The sequence below is a fragment of the Cryptotermes secundus genome, unplaced genomic scaffold, assembly GCF_002891405.2.
Source record: "Cryptotermes secundus unplaced genomic scaffold, Csec_1.0 scaffold802, whole genome shotgun sequence".
Classification (NCBI taxonomy): Eukaryota; Metazoa; Arthropoda; class Insecta; order Blattodea; family Kalotermitidae; genus Cryptotermes; species Cryptotermes secundus.
The window spans coordinates 16,304-37,119 of NW_019738887.1; the positions used below are offsets into that span (position 1 = coordinate 16,304).

General features: G+C 42.4%; 1 protein-coding gene across 2 annotated transcripts in view; it reads left to right on the forward strand.

Moving 5' to 3' along the window:
• Positions 1–7,583: 7,583 nt before the first annotated feature.
• LOC111871276 overlaps positions 7,584–20,816 on the forward strand; it is a 47,699-nt gene continuing 34,466 nt past the window's right edge. For both annotated transcript variants that reach the window (XM_023864257.2, XM_023864256.2), the window contains exons 1-2: positions 7,584–7,659; positions 7,853–7,993. In XM_023864257.2, coding sequence (XP_023720025.1) covers positions 7,894–7,993 — 100 coding nt within the window. In that variant the 5' untranslated portion in view covers positions 7,584–7,659; positions 7,853–7,893. The remainder of the gene's footprint in view (positions 7,660–7,852; positions 7,994–20,816) is intronic.

Below are 20,816 nucleotides of genomic sequence, written 5' to 3' on the forward strand. Positions count from 1 at the left end.
ATTAATTAAGCACAGGGACAAATTTAGTTTCTTAACTTTATAAGGGCCTCAGTGTTTTAAATTCCGAATTTTAATCAAGTTAACTGTGTGAAGAATCCCAAATTACTTATATAAAATAGTGCGTCATTTATTGATTTCTCATTTTTACATAGACTTTTGGGTGTGATATTACGTCTCTAGGTGACATCGTCTGTCCTTTACGTCTATTTGTAAAAGTTATATACAGATGCATTTTCACGTGTATGGAGTGTGACTATAGACGGGGTTGTATTGATGACCTAATTTATTGCACTCTTTGATACTGCACGTGACTACACTTTACAGTTCACTATTCCACACATATCAGTGTCCCTAGTCACAATATTAGCTGCCGTTGCTTGGTAGCGGCTTCCAACGGTGGACGATCCCATTCTTCTGGGTTCCCGAACTGTCACCAGCCTCAGCTACCAGCTCCTCACAGCAACAGCTCACAACAGCTGAACCCAGCGGTTATCTAACTATCTCACTAATTCACTAACTGACTGACTGACTGACTGACTGACTGACTGACTCAGAGTCAGAGTTACTTTACGATTGGCTGTTTACTTGGTCTTGACGACAAGGCCCTTGAGACTCACGACCAGTAGTTTTATTCCCCAACTGAAAACTTGCGGTTATAGTCCTTATGTAACATCCTCTCTCACGAGATGATGGGTCTATCGTTTAAATTGCTGCTGGTCCTCGCCAGCACAGTCATTCTCGGGTCCAAGTCCCTTGGAACTCATGACCACATTTTATTTTCTAATATTCGAGACTCCTACGACCTGGAGGGGCAGGTCCCCATATTCCTCAGATAGAGGGTGGCCGATTTATACCCCCAGGCTCTGGGTTCCCTTTTCGTCACCTCCTACGACTCGCAGGGCTATGGTGGAGGTATTCAACCTCGCCTCCACCACTGACTCTGTACACTAATTGTCCTGATTATAACATCTCGGCACGGTTCGTACAGAAAACACCGTTCCTCTGTTGCTGTTTACGGGCCTCTGCATAAGAAATGCCGTTGTATACTTGCTTATTTCGCTGTTGTTGCCTAGCAACGGGTGTACATGTCACAATATGATACATAACTACAAGAACCAGAGAGACTCTTGAAATATTAACATTTGCTCAAGAAATTACCAGCATTTTATGGAACCAGAGAGTTCATTACCGTGTTCACAAGAGCCTGCAACTTGTCCCTATCCTGAGCCAGATGAATTCAGTCTACTTTTTCCTAATCCCGTTTTCCCGAGGTAGATTTTAATATTTAAATATGTATTAAAAGTCCATTAAGGGTAACTACTTTAATGGCAGTAAAAGTTTTGTTTTTATATGTTTCTGCCACTGTTGGCTAGCATCAGAAGTCATGGCCAACTCCACAGAGGAACTACTTTAACATATATTGTTTGGGCATAAGTAGCCACTATAGGATCATAAAAGGACATACATCAACCGTATAAATCAGGATTAAGGGCCTGTTAAAATATGGAACTTTCGTATACTAAACCAGTCCAAAACACATCTACCATTTATTTATATAGAATGATTCTAAATTATTGTCGGGATTTCCATCGTCTATAATTTTCAAAATGGAACAAATGAAATAAAAAACTTATAGAGTATGAAAGTGCAACTCGAGAAAATTTTACTTGGCAAAGCTGTACTCGCCGCATTGATGTCTGGGTAAAAATATGACGTCATAACTCAAAATGGCTACTGTTCAGGACAAAGCAATGTACGTACTTTGGTTTTTCAAAACAAAGTCCGTTATCAAAATGCAACGTCGTTACAGAACTCAATATGGGAGTGACCCACCTTCAGATAATGCTATGCGACGTTGGTTAAAGCAAATTCAAGAGACAGGCAGTGTTCAGCACAGAACAGGAAAGGGAAGACCGAGCACTTCTCATGAAGATGTTGATAAAATCCGGGAAGCGTTTTCTAGAAGCCCACAAAAATCAACGAGAGGAGCTTCTTTGTAATGAAGTGTATAACAAACGACTGTTTGGAGGGTTGTTCATAACCGCCTTCACCTCCATGCCTACTGGCCACAGAAACCCCAACAATAATTTAGAATCATTCTGTATATTAAGAGGTTAACAGATTAAAATGTCTCTTGTAAAGCTGTCAATTTTAATATCTACTCCTAAGCACGCCTCACATGTACTCCCAACCGTCTTCCTACAGATTTTATGACCGAAGGGTTTCATGCATTTCTCTTCAGTCCTATGCATGCTACGTGATTTTCCCATCACAACTCTCTCGACTTTCTAATCCCAATCACGGAGACTAGTTCACAAGTTACACATTTTTCAAAACACTTGTTACTTCCTCATCTTTTTCTCATGGATATGCTTCTTCCATCTTCAGGGTAGAAAAGTTATTTTTTCGCAAACTTTGTGCTTACCTACCAAACTACACTGTCACATCACAGAAGGCAGTAGACCTCGTGTCTGTTTAACTATGAGAGACACTTTCCAGAGCGGCACAAAGGGCTGTATTGGATTTGTAAGAGAGTTGTGAAAAGTTTCGAAGGACTATCTTGTAAAATGACATTGGCTAATAAGATGAAACAGTCTGTTCTGTGGATATATTCAAGTCGAAAGAAGAGAAATGGCTCTCAAAGCGCACTGCATGCAACTTTTCACAAACATTATATATATACGAAACCCAGATTACTCTATGTACCAAGTGGAACACAATTTTAGCCTCATCCATGAGGCATAGTTTAGTTCCACTAGAAACTTTCATGGCAGCCGGGATCGCTCAGTCGGTATAGCGGCTGGCTACGGGCTGGATGACTGAAGTGTCGAGTTCGAGTCCCGGTAAGGGCAAGAATTTTCTCTATGTCGACCAGACCGGCTCTGGGGCCGAATCAGCCCTTGTCCATGGGCACCCGGGAAGGGTTCTTTCCCCTGGAGTAAAACGGCCGGGGCGTTAAGCTTGCCGCTCACCTCAGACTAGTGCCAAAGTCAAGAAAACGTGGAGCCATATATCCACTCCCCTATACGTTTTCATGACAGTGCTTAATTAGATAAAGAGTTTTCCGCAATTCCGGTATGCAGAAAAGTCTCCATGCACGCAAATTCCTCATACGCGGGTCAGTCTTAGTCGCGATCTGTCTTTAGGAAGTTGGTCTTAGGCTTCCCACGGCGGCGGCTGGGTTCGATATCAGGTCAGGTCATGTGGGAATTATGACGGACAAAGTGGCATTGTAATTGGGTTTTCCCTTACCAATTCTCATTCCCTCATCTGTTCGAAATTAATTCATCACCATATCACAGAAGTTACACTGTTTCGATATCGAGCGTGTACTTAAATAGCATCTAAAAATTCAAAATTTACCTTGTTTCCATGGAAAATAAAAGTAAACCCATTTACATGAAAGTGGCATATTACGAAATGATATTTTTTTCGGAATATATTCTTACAATGGCTCTTCCAGCCCATTCAGGGCCATTGACCTCTTATTCAGCTCCGTAATCATTCTTCACAGAGGATAGAACTCCATGGACGGGGGATCAGCCCGTCGTAAAGGCCGCTACCTAAACACAGGCCAACACAAACACTGAATAAATGCATACACACACCAAATATTCACATCTTGAGTGCGATTCGAAACCACGATCCCAGCGTCCGAGCGAGCGACTACAGTTCATGCCTCAGAACCCGCGGCCACAGTGACCGGCCTGAAAGGTAATGCTACCCCTGTAACAGGCCGTGGAGGCCCACACGTTTATGAGACGTCGTGGATCTCACTTTTCCTAACAAACAGTCGGCTCACAGGTGGAGGTGAGGTTAAGTAAAGCTATCCCTGTAACAGGCCGTGGAGGCCCATAGAGTTGTGAGACGTCGAGGCTCCCACATTTTCTAGACAATCGCCTCACAGATGGTGGTGAGTTTAAGTGAAGCTATCCCAGTAACAGGCTGTGGAGGCCCATAGGGTTGTGAGTCGTCGAGGCTCCCACATATTCTAGAAATTCGGCTCACAGATTACGGTGAGGTTAAGTAAAGCTATCCCTATAACTGGTCGTGGAGACCCATAGGGTTGTGAGACGTCGAGGCTCCCACATTTTGTAGACAATCGACTCACAAATGGCGGTGGTGATGTCAGCCTTACGCGCCGGCCGCCTTTTACCACGCCCCAGGGGGTTCCCAGGAAGATTCCTGATGCTCTTTTCTGTTAGAGGCTGATTCGACGCCAGGGCCATAGTGCGGCTGGATGTATTAGGTCGATTGAAAAATCCTCCTCATCGGAACTCAAACCCGCGACCTTCCACATTGTAGCATAATTCCTCAATCAACTACTCTGCCGCCTACCCCACATTCGCATGTACCGATCACACAGTCCTAGAATCGCGTTCAAACTTCCTACACCGACATTTTCACTCCGAGTCTTAGATTTCTTAATTGAATGTAAATTATTTTTGACGTACAGAAAGTATGAAGTGTCTGGCAAACACAACAAACTCTGCTCTTGTTTAAACAAAGTTACTGTCGGATCTCGGTACTTCCAGAGCAGACCTCGCCTCGCTGCAGCTGCAAGAAATGTTATTGTTTCAGACAAGTGTACCCCCCCCCCCCTTCAGAACAATAGATGACTCTCCACATCTCCCTTGTACGGGGTGATCCTCAAGGCTTCAAAAGTTCGATGGAAAGGCTGGGGCTGGCTTAACATTCCGATTGGCTGATTTAATTTATTCATCAATTTAACATAAATCTATTCAATTTATTCTTCTTGCGTACTACACTTTTTTCTTCTAAAATCAACTCAACTTCGAAATAAATCAATCATTCAACCAATAAGACTGACATTTATGTAAATATATTAATATTTATATGCTTCAGCAATTAGTTTAACCCTCTAAAGACAGAATTTCTTCAGAGATATACAGTTGGCACCTCAGAGGAAACATATTACGTCTCCGCTACAAAGCCCAACAGCTTAATATTGTTTAGGGAAAGAGTAGCTGTTTATTGTGAGAACCATACGGAACACATAAATACACTGTGTGGGCAGAATGCAGAGTTAAGTTCGTACCTCACAGGAAACATATTACGTCTCCACTACAAAGCCCAACCGGTTAATGCTGTTTAGGGAAACAGTCGCTGTTTACTGTGAGAATCATACGGAACACATAAATACACTGTGTGGGCAGAATGCAGAGTTAAGTAACATATATAAATTCAGTTCGTACCTCACAGGAAACACAAGAAAAGGAGAGGAAAAGAGAACCCGGAGCCTGGGAGTATAACTGGACCACCCTGTTCTTGGGGGATATAAATACGGGGACCTGGCCCTCGAGGTTGGGAGGAGTCTCGAATCTGAGACAGCAAAATGTGGTCATGAGCCTCGCGGGACTCGGACCCAAGAATGACTGCGCTGGCGAGGACAGCAGCAGTTATAAACGACACACGCGCCTTCTCGTCTGAAAGGGCCCCTACGTCAAGAAACCCGCAACTTTCTGACAGTAATAAAAATCTGGTCTTGTGCCCCAAAAGGGGGCTTGACACCAAGAAAAACTGGCCAAATGACCGTCAGTTGTAACATAAATTTGACTCTGACTTTGAGTTATTAGTTGAGTCGTTTGAGAGTTGCAGTTGAGAGAAATGAGAAACTGGTAACTGAGGCCGGGCACAATTCTAGAATGCAAAGGGAGGGGAACGTCCATCCTTGGAAGCAGCTACCTAGCAACGGCTAGTGAAAATTGAGGAAACATTATGTGTGCTGTAGTTACAGTGACCTTTGGAGTCTGTAATTCATTGGGTTGTCTAGTTATTTGCAGTTTCATGGGTAAGCGTCCAATAAATCCAATTACCAATCCAAACCTCTTCTTTGGTCACAATCACATGGCAGTATTCTGATTTGAAAATATGAACTATGTTATAGTATATAAAAAAAGACATTTAATGGTTTATTATTTGTGCGCGTCATTTGTGTGAGATGGCGTTAAACGTCTTCCATGCAGTATCATTCGATAACATGTACACCTGGAAAGAAATATGGGAAACAGAAGGGGAAGTTAACAGCGAGAAGATTACGTAATGAATGAATAGACTTCCCGTTGAATTCTCACGGGTTTACAGTAATATAGTTATGTAATACTGTTACATAACGGTAAACATTCTACTGAAATATTGCTATAGGAACGGAAGGACCAAACTGGTTAGCATAGCGGTAGCAGAGTACACTTAATCGGGAGGTGAGCGGTTAGATTCTCATTTGAGTCACCAGTTATTTTGACTGTGTTCGTGGTTTTCCTCAAAACCTCCAGGCCAGTTCCCTTATAGTACTCCGAATAAGCCAGTATTCTTTCCTTCCAAATCTTTTCCAGTTCATCAGTCATGTGCAGTGGGGATACTGTCGTAGAAAGAAAAATTTTTAAAAAGAGGGACAGGTTATCTGTTGGCTGGAAGTATTATTATTATTATTTTTATTGCTAGTGGGGTGGGACTAAGTCCCTTGTACTGCGGCCACTTCTGGCCTATTGTACCAACCCCAGATGATAGGTGAGGGTGATTGTGGAGCAATTGGTGGAACGAAGATTGGCAGAGGAAACCGAAGTACTCGGAGAAAACCTGCCCCAGCGCCACTATGACCACCATAAATCCCACTTGACAGACCCCGGGATCTAACCCGGGCCGCCGCGGTGGAAAGCTAGCGACTAACCGCTTGAGCTGTGGTGCGACCGACATGGCTGGAAGTAAATGTTAAAAATATAAAGTAATCCCTATGTTTAATTAATTAAGCACTACGCCATGAAGACGTACGGGGAATTGTGAGTATAAATCTACTATTGTTGATCTCGGCACTAGTTGTAGATAAGTGATCAGCTTCACGGCCCGGCCGCTCTACCCCCAGATAAATATCTGTTTGTACCCATTGGATAGGAGGCCGGGTGTGCCCCAGAGCCATTCTGAACGCTATGTTGAAGAGACAACATTTTCCATTACTGGGGAACGAAACCCGGCCGTCTACGCCTTAGCTCCACTGTATCGACTGAGCTATCCGGACTCCTCTATATCTGACAGTGAACGTTTTTATATCTCAGATTTGGAGCCTCTGCTCATAAATAGAAATTATCTTAAGTCTTTAAATTAATTTGATTTCAGATGCGTGTAATAAGTAACGCCTACACAACGTAATAGATAAATATTCGTCTTAATCCAAAATGGTTCTGGAGTGGAATTTAAAAGCAGTCATAATTACAATACATTAATCCAGTTCGAAATTCCGTCTTCTACCCACCTCTGTTACAAGACCTACCGCAATATAACCATCTCGTATATCTGGTCCCATCTACAAGTCATTCATATTTTTGACTCTTGGCTTCCAAATAACGATTATGAGACTAGTCCACGTTCATTCATTCGTATTTCTGTTCTTAACGTGTCCCAATCTTTATCCTCACATTCTTTCTCTCTGTCCCGTGAATCTAACTGTCTCTTTCTGACATTTCCCCCTCTTTGAGCCTCCCATCCCACTCCAATTCAGTATCTCTGTCACACGCACGGGGGGGAGACACTATACACGTATATAAAAGCCCCGTGCTCTTGCTTGTAGCTTTGGAGTTCCACAGGTGAATTGGCAAACAGCATCACAGTCCGAAGGAGCACGTAGAGACTTCACTTGACGAAAAAGTATATACTGGAAACGTTTTCAAGTTATTATATTTTCTAGGTTAAAATTTTTCTTTTTTTATTACAATTTAAATTTATTTAAGAAGGGTTTTATTAAATATATACGAAGTAATAGTTGTTTTTTTTTGTGAAGTGAGTAAATTTGGGGATAAATTAGATAGAAGTTATAGAATTGTTTTTACGCTTTCCCAAGCCCCCACCCCCACCCGAAAGGTGACCCAGCAAGTGGCTGAGATGTCCTGCCTTTCTGCGCCAACGAGAGCCTCTGTCCTGGGAGTGGCTGCGAGAGTTACTGTACTCCTTCTGGTATTTGGACTCGCAGAATGTGCTGCAGGTATGTGTTCGTGTATGTATGTACAGATACACAATATCGCTCTGTGTCCGAGGATTTCAATTAAACCTAAATAAAAATACTTGTAATTTCTCTTGAGTCTGATCAGGTTCAAAATCGAATGAAATAGGTTGGAGAGGAAGTAGATTAATCTGGCTCAGGATGGGGACCAGATGAGAACTTTTGTGGGCATGATACTGAACCTTTCGGATTCCGTAAACCCTCGCTAATCCGGTTACAATTAATCCGGATCGAAATTTGAAAAATGAAAAATTCTCTTCACAGTTGAGTACATATACTTTAAAAGACACATGGGATTTAGGAGCAAGCGGACTTTCAGACTGTGTTGAGGGCATCTGGAGAGACTGAAAGCACGCAAGAAAATATCCAAGATTGGCTTCAGCTGGATGAAGAAGACCCTGGATTTCAGCTTCTGACAGTGATAGATTTTATTATTATTTATTTTCATCAGTACTACTTATATTAATAAATTTTCTATTTATTTTTGTTACTTAGGGCTATCTTTTGCTTCATTAATCCGATTGCTACGGTTTTCTGTTTTCGGATATTCTGGAGAAGTTGAGCGACTGACAGATTGTTAAGAAGAACTCAGCTCCGAGGAATTAGTTGGTTTTCTGTCAAGTGTAATTTCAGCGAGGAGCTTGATAACTTGTATTCTTCTCCAAGCATATTTAGAAACAAGAAGTCAAGGTGGATGAGATTGGCAGGGCATATAGCACGAATTTGGTCGAACAGGAATGCATATAGGATATTGTTGAGAAAGCCAGAGGGAAATGGATCCACCAGGAAGACCAAGACGTAGGTGGTTGCACAATATTAAAAAGGATCTTAGAGAGATAGGATGGTAAGGTATGGATTGGATTGATCTGGCNGCGTAGGTGGTTGCACAATATTAAAACGGATCTTAGAGAGATAGGATGGTATGGTATGGATTGGATTGATCTGGCTCAGGATAGGGACCAGTGGAGTGCTCTTGTGAACACGGTAATGAACCTTTGGTTTCCATAAAATGCTGGGAAATTCTTGAGTAGCTGCAGAATTGGCGGCTTCTCAAGAAGGGCTCAGCTCCATGGGTGAGTGAGTTAAGTGTAATGTCACAGACTGGGGGTTCTGCGGAGTATGTCTGGACCAAAGGGGGAGACATTGTTAGAGAGAAGAGTTGAGAAATTTTATAAGGAGAAACTTCGTAATTTGTCTCACGACAGACAAAATATAGTTAAGGTGAAAATTGCATGAGATGAGACGATCGGAGCATGAAACACACTTGGAAGAAACGTGCATGCAAGTTTTTATCATTTGGAAGACCAAAGGATAAATGTAAATATAATATTAAAATTGTTATAGTAAAAAAGAGGATGAGATAGGCTTGCATTGATTTATCTGGCTCAAAATAGAGAAGAACTTTCGAGTTCCATAAAATTTTGGAAATTTCTCGCGTTGCTCAGCGAAAATTAGCTTCCCGAAAAGCGACAAGTAGTCCCGACAAGGAATTTATGAAGATGAAATTAATGTGTTACTCAGTTCAAAAGAATTCTGACGATAATGCATTAAATTTAGCACTAGGCAGTTTGTGGGCATCGTCCTTCATCATCATCATCAGTAATCTGTCAGACGACAGGTCCACAGTCTCTTCCAAAACAGTTTCTCCACTTAATGCGATCTTCTGTTTTTGGAAAGAGACTATCCAGGAAAAGTGATAATGTGGTAGTTTTTCCATTTGCTTTCCACATCGCAGTACAACAGCCGTTCAAACCACTCTGGTCACGCCTGTTGCTATACGAACTTGAACCATCTCGAGCATCATTTGCTCTGTGCTTCAAGTCGCTGCTGATGACGCTGCTTCCGACGTCAGTTTTTGGTATCTCTCTTCGTCTGATGCCTACCCTTTGACCTGTCCAGCAAGGGAGGCCCTGCCAGTAGCTACGCTACCGCTGGTATAGCTCTCAGGGTCCTTGGCATCTGATTCTAAAATAGAACACGACGTTTCGGAATCTATATCTGACTATGATTTTATTTTATTCATGTTTTTGTCCAGTAACACAAAACAGTAGGCACCCTGCAACAGAAGATGGCGGTAGATCTAATTCCGAAACGTCACATTTTATTTTAAAATCGAATACGAGATCTGAGGTTCTCACAGTTGCGATTTCTGGGTTAAAATTAAATCGATGTTTCGGAGGAATATATGGTCTCGATCTTCAGGGTAGAGGAATAAGCCAAGCAAGAAGGCCGAATCATAGCTCAAGCGGTTAGTCGCTGGCTTCCTACCACGGCGGTCCGGGTTCGATCCCGGGTCTAGTCAAGTGGGTACTTCGGTTTTCCCTGCCTATCTTCATTCCACCAAATTCCCCATCATCATAATCACTCGGGGCAGGCTACAATAGACCAATCAGTGGCTGCCGTGCCGAGTCCACCCCCCACTAAGCGAATTTAAAAAAATAATAATTAAGCCAAGCAAGGGAAAAAAACAGCATGAAACAAGCACCAATCAGGTAACTTTCTGGCTGAAATTTATCAGACTACAAGGCGTCACACGTATTTCTGTTTGTAGAACCGGAGCAAATGTTATAATTCTTTTATGAAGAATGGAATGTTCTACTTCCAGATAGAATGGCCGTGCAGATGAAACTGCACCGAAATTTGGGAAGAGTTTATTTTGTTCCTGGTAGTTTCTGAACGTTTAGCGTCCCTAGATCTTTGAGTCGGAAGCGTCACTTTTGTGACAGGTTCTGTTACCACGGTTACTACAAACTAATACACAAAATAGGTTTTCATTGGCGTCACGGTTCTAAAGCAATTATTGTGGAGGGAAATAATGTTTAAAAATGACTTTGAATCGAACCCATGCATGTAACAGCAAAATTAACAATATTCCTGGGGCTCCCTCCCCAGGAAGGACAATTGTGGCCTATATTTTGTATTCTTAAAAGTGAAATTAAACTTATGCGATCACCATGCAGTCTGTGTATCCCCCCATTTTAACTATTGAATGCCTAAATCAATTAAACTTGGTATATATATCATATCCAGAATAGTCTAAAGCAAGGAGATGCTTTATCGATACTGCTTTTCAACTTTTCTTTAGAATACGCTATTAGGAAAGTCCAGAGAAACCAGGTGGGACTGAAATTAAACGGGACACGTGAGCTGTTGGTCTATGCCGATGATGTGAATCTACTGGGTGTTAATGTAGATACCATAAAGAAAACACACAAACTTTAATTGACGCAAGTAAAGAAGTTGATCTAGAAGTAAACACAGAGAAAACTAAGTACATTTTGCTGTCTCGTCACCAAAATGCAGGGCAAAATCATGACATAAAGATAGGTAACAGATGTTTTGAAAATGTGGCACAGTTCAGATATTTGGGAACAACGATAACAGATCGAAACCTGATTCAGGAGGAAATGAAGAGGAGATTGAACTCGGGTAATGCTTGCTACCATTCAGTCCAGAACCTTTTGTCTTCTCGTCTGCTGGCCAAAAACATAAAATTTAGAACATACAGAACTATAATTTTGCCTGTGGTTCTGTATGCGTGGGAAAATTGGGCTCTGACATTAAGAGAGGAACATAGACTGAGGGTGTTTGAGAACAGGGTGTTGAGGAGAATATTTGGACCGCAGAGAGATGAAGTGATGGGAGGTTGGAGAAGACTGCATAATGAGGAGCGTCATAAATTGTACTCTTCTCCAAGTATAATTAGAATGATAAAGTCAATGAGATTGAGGTAGTCAAGGCATGTAGCATGAATGGGGGAGAAAAGGAATGCATATAGGATATTGGTGGGAAAGCCAGAAGGAAAGAGACCACAGGGACGACCAAGGCGTAGGTGGGTGGACAATATTAAAATTGATCTTAGAGAGATGGGCTGGGATGGTATTGATTGGATTGATCTGGCGTAGGATAAGGACCAGTTGGAGGGCTCTTGTGAACACGGTAATGAACCATAAAATGCTGGCAAGTTCTTGAGTAGCTGCAGATTTGGCTGCTCCTCCAGAAGGGCTCAGCTCCATAAGTAGGTAGGTATATCATGACACATGAGCTCCTCTCAACGGCGTACTTCGTAAATCCCTCCCGTCAGTCTGTGTGTCCGTATGGGTATCCTATCGTTCCTACGAAACGGCTCGGTAAAAATGTTTCCGCGGTAATGAACACACAATTGTTAGACACGTCGTTTACTATGCGGTCCGTGTCGTAGAAAAGTAAAGTAGGTGATTAATTCTTCCCAGAACTTTTTGTAATATTTATTATTTTTAAGGAGCACGTTTGGGTGATACGGGATGAGATGGAAGGGAATTGCCTGTTACATACACGCATTAATATTAAACAGTTTCACGTGTGTACTTCACATTTACTTTGTGTACAATATCAGGGCTTCGGTTCCCGGAAGGGGCAAAGTGTTCTTCTCTCCACGGCGTCGGGATTGCTCTGAGGCCCAACAAGCCTCCTGTCCACTGGGCATCGGGGACTCTTCTCCCGAGAATAAAGCGGCATGGATGTGAAACTAACCACCCACCTTCATCTAGTCTCGAGGTCAAGAATGTTGGAGCTATACCTCCACTCCCCCATACGTTTTCATGGTTTAGTGCTCAAATAATTAAACCCAGGACAGTTTTAACTTTTAGCCTACTTTCCTTATTTTGAAAAAATGAAAGTAAGCTTATGCGATCTCCATGCTGTCTGTGTCTGTATATGCCCCTTATCAGTTTCGAATACCTGAACCAATTTTTATGAAATGTGGCATGTACACCATGGCACCTGAACCCATCTCATCGGTGTACTCCATAAATTCCTCGCATCGATCTGTGTGTTTGTATGTGTATCTCACGTATCGTTGCTAAGCAGCGTCTAGGCAATTTTTATCTTTCCTTCAAGTGCTAGGCAACGGCTCGGTAAATACGTTCCTGCGGCAACGAATACATGCAACAGAAGAATTGTTGAACGCGTGTGTCTGTGTGTCCCTCTATCGTTGCTAAGTAACCACACAGAAAAGACGTTCCCAAGGAAACAAAAAATTGTTAGACGAATTTTTCAATGCGGTCCGTGCCTTGTCAAAGGAAATTAGCAGATTAGTTGTTCTCAGACCTTCTTGTTTACCTTTATCTTACAGTGCCGTTGCAAGGACGCGGTGTCACGAAGATCATGCAAGTAAGGTGTTGACGTTTGAGCTTGTCACGGAGGCGAAAATAAAGTTATTCTATTTTTATTTTAGTGCCGTCTAGTCTGGTAGAAGAATGCCCACGTTTCGGAATGACCTCCTTTCTCTATCATCAGGTTATGAAGGAAGTGTTCTGCCCTACAGATGGGTAATTACTGCCTCTCTTTGACAGCCATGTTAGTTCTCTTGCCTAGGTAGACACCAGTGATAGGATGAAAGTGAATGACAAATTGGAAAGCGTTCGGAGGGAAGTGGCCGTGGCCTAGTCTTGTTACTATCACGAAATTTGTCTGTATGGACTGAGGAATATCAGAAGAATTTTCAGTCAATGTTCCTTGCGTCCCAGTTGAAGTTCGAACCGAGTACATCCTGAATACGTGTTTATTTCTAATCTCCTCTGTGCAGTGACTGTACATTCCTCTTAACGAAAGGTAGCATAATCACATTTGTTCCCATGTGTAAATACATAATAAAAATGAAGTTAATGTCTTCCCTCGGTTTAATGAATTAAGCACCATGCCATGAACACGTAACGGGGAGTGGAGGTATAGCTCCACCATTCTTGACCCCCGTATTAAATGGAGATGAAAGGTCAGCTTCACGCCCCGGCTACTTTACCTCAGGTGTAAAAGCGCCCGGAATCTTTGGCTAGGAGTCTGGGTGGACCTCAGAATCGGTTTGGACGCTTGTGGAGGAGAGAAAAATTTACCCCTGCCGGAATTCGAACCAAAGCCGTCCAGCCTATCGCTATAGCGACTGAGCTATCCTGGCTCCTCGCGTAACATAATAATGTAGAATTACTATTGTCACTTGTAGAGGTGACTATAGACGGGGGTTTGGATTTGTTGGATGGATTCATTTGCACATTCACAACTCGGGACTGCGGGCAATACAGCCCTATCGCTGTTCCCCACACATTCAGTTCACCGTTACGCACGTATTAGAGTTCTCAGTCTTCACTAGTCGTATCCTGGTAACGGTTTTATAACAGTCTCACTGTCACTTCACATCGCATATGATGTCTTTTTTTCACACAACCTGATTACTTTCTTGTCATTTCTTCTGGGTCACCTCGAACTGCCATCTCCAGAACTCGATCCACTTCTCGACAACAATAAACTCTTTTTCATCTGCACCCTCTCAGATTCTTACAAATAACTGCTACAAGTCAAAGTCAAAGCCACATTACGACAGACGATCAGTCAGTAAGTTCTGGTGTCGAGCCCCATCTGGAGCGCATGACCAGATATTTATTACTCTTTGACAGTTACGGTCTTGTTTTGTGGGGCGCCCTCTCTGACGAGAGGCCAGGTCTGTCTTTTGTATATGCTGCTGGTCTTTGCCAGCGCAGTCTTTCTCGGGTCCGAGTCCCTTGGGACTCGCGACCATGTTTTACTGTCTCAGATTTGAGACTTTCCTTTTCGTCGCCTCCTACGACTCGCAGGGTCACGGTGGAAGTATTCGACCACACCTCCACACGGGTTACTAACTGCTCCCTTGGAACTTCACGTTATATAGCCTGGGTTCGGACCCCACGGAAAACACCGCCTTCTATTGTTCCGTATTCTTTTAGGCTTCTTTACTGATCCGTTACTTAGCAATAGACGTACTACGTTTGCGCGCGTTGGCTTCCGGGATAATGTCGATGTCTAGCAGTGGGACTATTATAGAATAAAGAATTTCAGAGGATGTGTAGTGAATAGGCCTTGGAACAACATGAGTTACTGCATAGGAATTTTTCTGGATACAAAGAAAAACCTCTATCTTGGAGTCTGAACTGAACTCAGGACATCCAGGATACTAAAAAGTGTACTGCCCACTCGACTTCCGTGTTTGACCTATAATCATAGAGGCTAATTCACTCACTCACTCATGGAGCTGAGCCCTTCTTCAGGAGCCGCCAAATCTGCAGCTACTCAAGAACTTACCAGCAATTTATGGAACTATAAGGTTCATCTCCGTGTTCACAAGAGACCTCCACTGGTCCTTATCCTGAGCCAGATAAATCCAATCCATACTATTCCATTTCATCTCTCTAAGATCCATTCTAATATTGTTCACCCATCTACGTCTTGGTCTTCCAAGTGGTCTCTTTCCTTCTGGCTTTCCCACCAATATCCTATATGCATTTCTCTTCTCCCCCATTCATGCTACATGCCTTGACTACCTCAATCTCATTGACTTTATCATTCTAATTATGCTTGGAGAAGAGTACAATTTATGACGCTCCTCATTATGCAGTCTTCTCCAACCTCCCATCACTTCATCTCTCTGCGGTCCAAATATTCTCCTCAACACCCTGTTCTCAAACACCCTCAGTCTATGTTCCCTCTTGATATCAGAGAGAAAGTTTCACACCCATACAAAACCACAGGCAAAATTATAGACGTGTACTCTAATTTTTATGTTTTTGGACAGCAGACAAGAAGACAAATGCAAGCATTACTCGAGTTAAAATTACAAATAAAAAACTGATAAAGTTTATGGCCGTTTAAACACCAACTCCATCTAATTAGTCCTTTGAGAATTACGCTGTACCGACATACACATATGTGGAACTTTCCTCCATGAAAACGTATTTGTACGTGCATTAAGAGTATATTTGCGTCTAACGAAACGGCCCATGGTAAACATACATAGGATAGAGTATAATTGGAGAACGGTCTAGCTATTTGCGAGACAGTGCTAACAGGTTCGATTATCGAGAAATCCGTAAGGGATTTTATTCGAGAGAAAAAAAACAGATGACTGTGCACGCCGTGAGAATCCGAGAACACACAATAAGATCTTGAGACAAGGGTTGAAAGTAGGTTGCGTTAGGTTCAGGCTACACGTAGAGCAATAGTTCTTAAATTCTATGAAAAAAGAAGTTGAATGGATTTCTACCGAGCGACCATGCTTAGCGATGAAATTCTATTCGTATTGAGAGCGTCACAATTCATGCATCTCACTATATGTCATTAAGATCATAATAGAGATGTGATGGGCAAGGCATGCAGCATGCACGGAAGCGTATGAAACACAAATAAACCGTTAGTAGGAAGACCAGAATGGAAGATATCACTGGTGTTAGGGAAATAAGTTTGGGGGTGTGTGAACTGGATTCATCTGGCTCAGGATACAAAGCATTGACGGGTTTTTGAGAACACAGTAAACAGATTTCGTTTTTTACCAACACTTTATCGCAATTTTGAGGTGACCATAGACGTGGTTTGGATTGGAAATCGGATTTATTGAACACTTACAGAACGTAACTACGACAGTCCCATTGAGTTACATACTCAAGATGTAACTGCAACACTGTCTTCACCTTTACTTGGTAGTGGCTGCCAACGGTGGACGTTCGCCTTACTCTGGGTTACCGAACTGTCCCTTAACTGACTCAGTAATCACAAGTCAAAATCAAAGATGGTCATTCGGTCACTCTGTCTTCGTGTCAAGCCCAATCTGGGGCCCAAAACCGTATATTTATTATGTCAGACAGTTTCTGGGTTGTTGAAGTGGGGCGCCCTCTCTGACGAGAAGACGGATCTGTCGTTTACGATTGCTGCTGTCACTCGCCAGCGCAGTCATTCTTATGTCCGAATCCATTGGAAGTCATGACCACATTTTACTGTCGCAGTATTAAGGCTCTCCCAACCTGGAGGGCCAGGTCCCCGTATTTAATTCCCCCAGGAACAGGTTGGACTTTGTATGCCCGAGGCACTGGGTTCCCTTTTCGTCCCCTCCGACGACTCACTGGGCGATGGTGAAACTCGCCTCCACGCGGAGCACAACTGCCAGAGTCAGAGTCAAGAGTTACTTTACGACCGACGGTTCACATCCAATCAGTTCGTCTTGGCGTCAAGCCCCTTTAGGATCACGACCAGAGATATTTTCCAACTGAGCCCTTGCAGTCATAGTCTTTATGTAACAGCCTCTCTGACGAGGACCAGTTTGTCTCTTGTGAATATGCTTGGCCTTCGTCAAGTGTACGAATCTGAGTCTTATGTTACGACCGACAGTCAATCGGCCAGTCTGTCTTGGCATAAAGCACGCATCTGGGGTTTAAGACCAGATCTTTATTATTGTCAGACCGTTGTGGGTTTGTTGATGTGAGGCGCTCTCTCCGACGAGAGGACGGGTCTGTCGCTTGTCAGAGTCACAGCAGTAATATGTATGTTGTCAGTATGCACAATTTACATTTTACATGTTATTAGATGTATGTATGTATATACAACATAGACAAGACCCCTGTTTCTTGAAGAATATTCCTAAGATTAGACGCCATGTAATCTAATAGAAATTCATCAGAATTTCGGAGGAAGTTACTCTCTGTCTTCAGGGTATTAGAAATTTTAAATAAACAACAAGATTCCTTTTACGTTGTTTATTTAAAAATTTTCCTGCCCTGAAAATATGGGAAATGCGTTCCTCTGAAGCGTCGGTTAACTTCTACAGGACTGTATAGTGTCACAGTGTAGAAGATCGTACTTTTTATAGTCACCATTTTGAGAACATCAACACCAGCAAGATATACAAAATGGCTTCCTTTGTCTGGTATCCGTGGTACACGGATCCATGTACGCATTTCTGTGAGACGCAGAGATAGACGTAAAACTCGGCTGTTCTCACGAAAATAACTCCGTAAGAGGGACTAGAGATAAAACGAAAACAAATTGAACAGTAAAATGGAACGATAAACGAATAAATCGCTGTACCGTGTTCAGAATGTCTATGGACTGCATGTAAACAAAATGGCAGAGACAGGCTTGGCGTGTTTGCTTCTCATTGGCTTACAGGAGAACCAAGAAAAGCCTTAGGCAGATTAGCCGATTTAGGAGACGAGATTCGAAACAAACACCTCCCGAAAACATGTCCAGAGTTTTACAAATAGACCCACCTGCTCTGTAGGTTATTTCGTCAGTCATTCCAGATTAAAGATGGGATAGTACTCAGAATGACTCCCTTCCAAATCCTTTCCAATTAATTATTAATTTATCATCACAATATTAGATGTTATATATATTAACAGTATCTCTAAATTATATAAAACTCCGTGGCTCCTCCCATAGCCTTTTAAATTCATTAATTCGCTTATCATTCTATCATCCTATACAGAGTGTCCCAGCAGGAAAGGTCAATATTCTGGAAGGTCATAATATTTACCATTCTAAGCAAAATTGTATATGTACATGTGTCCTATTCCGAACGGTTTCCGAGACAGGGCTATTCCACTGTACAGTACACAGTACACTGTACAGACGAGCAATACGTCATGTCCTTTCACGAGTTGCAACGAGACAGAGCTATTTCACTGCACAATACACTGTACAGACGAGCAATACGTCATGTCCTCACACGAGTTGCACCGAGATAGAGCTATTTCACTGTACAGTACACTGTACAGACGAGCAATACGTCATGTCCTTACACGAGTTGCAACGAGATAGAGCTATTTCACTGCACAGTACACTGTACAGACGAGCAATACGTCATGTCCTCACACGAGTTGCACCGAGATAGGGCTATTTCACTGTACAGTACACTGTACAGACGAGCAATACGTCATGTCCTCACACGAGTTGCACCGAGATAGGGTTATTTCACTGCACAGTACATGTACAGACGAGCAATACGTCATGACCTCACACGAGTTGCACCGAGATAGAGCTATTTCACTGTACAGTACACTGTACAGACGAGCAACACGCCATGTCCTCACACGAGTTGCAAAGTGCATTGATGTTGACGGTGTAATTTTCGAAAATGTATTACACTGGGTAAACTGTACCAACTTTGTCACTTGAACAATAAATACTGGCATTAGAAACAGTACGTAATATCTCTTTTTTAGCAACAATTTTGGAACTGTACAGTGGAATAGCTCTATCTCGGAAACCGTTCGGAATATTTTTGCTTTGGGTGGCCGATATTTTGACTTCTCAAAATATTGGCCTTTCCTCCTGGGACACTCAGTATAATCTTAGGTATGACTAAGAACTCCATGGAGCAGGCCCTTCTTGAGAAGCTGTCAGTCGTGCAGCTACTTAGGAACTTCCCAAAATGCTACGGACCCCAATGTTTTATTACCGTGTTCACAAGAGCCTTACATTAATCCCCAATCTCAGCCAGATAAACGCAGTCCATATCACTTCATCCTTTTTCTATAAGATCCATTTTAATATTGCCATCTCATCTACATCTAAATCTTCCTAGTGGTCTCTTTCCTTCTGGTTTTCCACTAAATTCCTATATACATTCTCCTTCTCACCATTCGTGCCACATATCCTGCCCTTCTCATCCTCCTTGACTTGATCATTCCAATTATGCTTGGAGGGCAGTACAAGTTAAGAAGCTCCTCATTGAGTATTTTTTGCAAATTCATGCCATTTAATTCTGGCAGCTAAATAAACCAAAAACAAATGAACGTATAGGCGTGATCCGTGCAAGTTTATATTTTAACTGATGTATTTTCTCAAGTGATGTTTAATATAGTTTCAAATTACAATTCGGGCGATTAATATATATGCTTATTGAAACTGACCAAGAGGAAGTTGAAAATGTCGGAGCTCTGTTTCGTGTCTCCTCCGCACCTATCGAAGGGGCTCTGCAGTCGAGTTTCCGGTATACTTTATTATTTCCCATACTGCGTAAAGCCCTCTTGTGATCTGCAATGTGCGTAGGCCGCGTGACCTGTAGACCTAATGATCTCTCAGTGATATTCGTAATCCTTTAGCAGGGAAGAGAATATGGAGAACGGACAGTCAAGTGTCTGCTAAGTTCCACTGCCAAATGGATGGAAACACGTAGTAACAGTAACATACATAAATTCTGCTTCTGCAGGGTAAACATACCCACGAACCGTCTATGGAAAGTTTTACTTTATTATTATGAAGCAGTGAGCTTAATTTTCGCGATAATTATGATTCAATGGCCTCATTGAATGAGTCTCGGATTACGAATGAAAGAAGTAAATAATTTTTGCAATGAAAAATGTGTGTCCAATGCCAAAAGAAAAAAATTCTCTTGAAATTATTTTTCAAGTAGGAACAAGCACAAACGGAAGACGAGTTTTATTATGCCTTTGAATACTTTGCTTGGAAAGTAGAGAAAACTTTTTTGTGTTGTGTTTTTGTGCATAGAAGACACTCAGGAACCACAATCTCATACCTAGCAACAATGTACATATAAATGCGTGTCTCTATACATCCCAATTCACATGCGAGTTAAGTATTACTTTTAATTGTTACCCGGTGATTTCCGGTTATCGAAGCCGGATAATCGCGACTCTGCTGTAAATATTTTGGTACCTTCTGAGTAAAGTTCCAGGTTCGATTCCTGATGGGGTTATTTGATTCTTCAATTGACCTAATCCCCCAAGCGCACAATTGCCCTGGGGTCCACTCAGCCTGTAACAGAAATTAATACCAGGAATTTCCTTTGGGTTAAAGGGCGGCCGGCGCGTAAGACTGACAACGTCACCGCCATCTGTGAACCAAATGTCTAGAAAATATGGGAGCCTCGATGTCTCACAACCCTATGGGGCTCTACGGGCTGTTACAGGGATAGCTTTACTTAACCTCACCGCCATCTGTGAGCCGACTCTCTAGAAAGTGTAGGAGCCTCGACGCCTCATAACCCTATGGGCCTTGACGGCCTGTT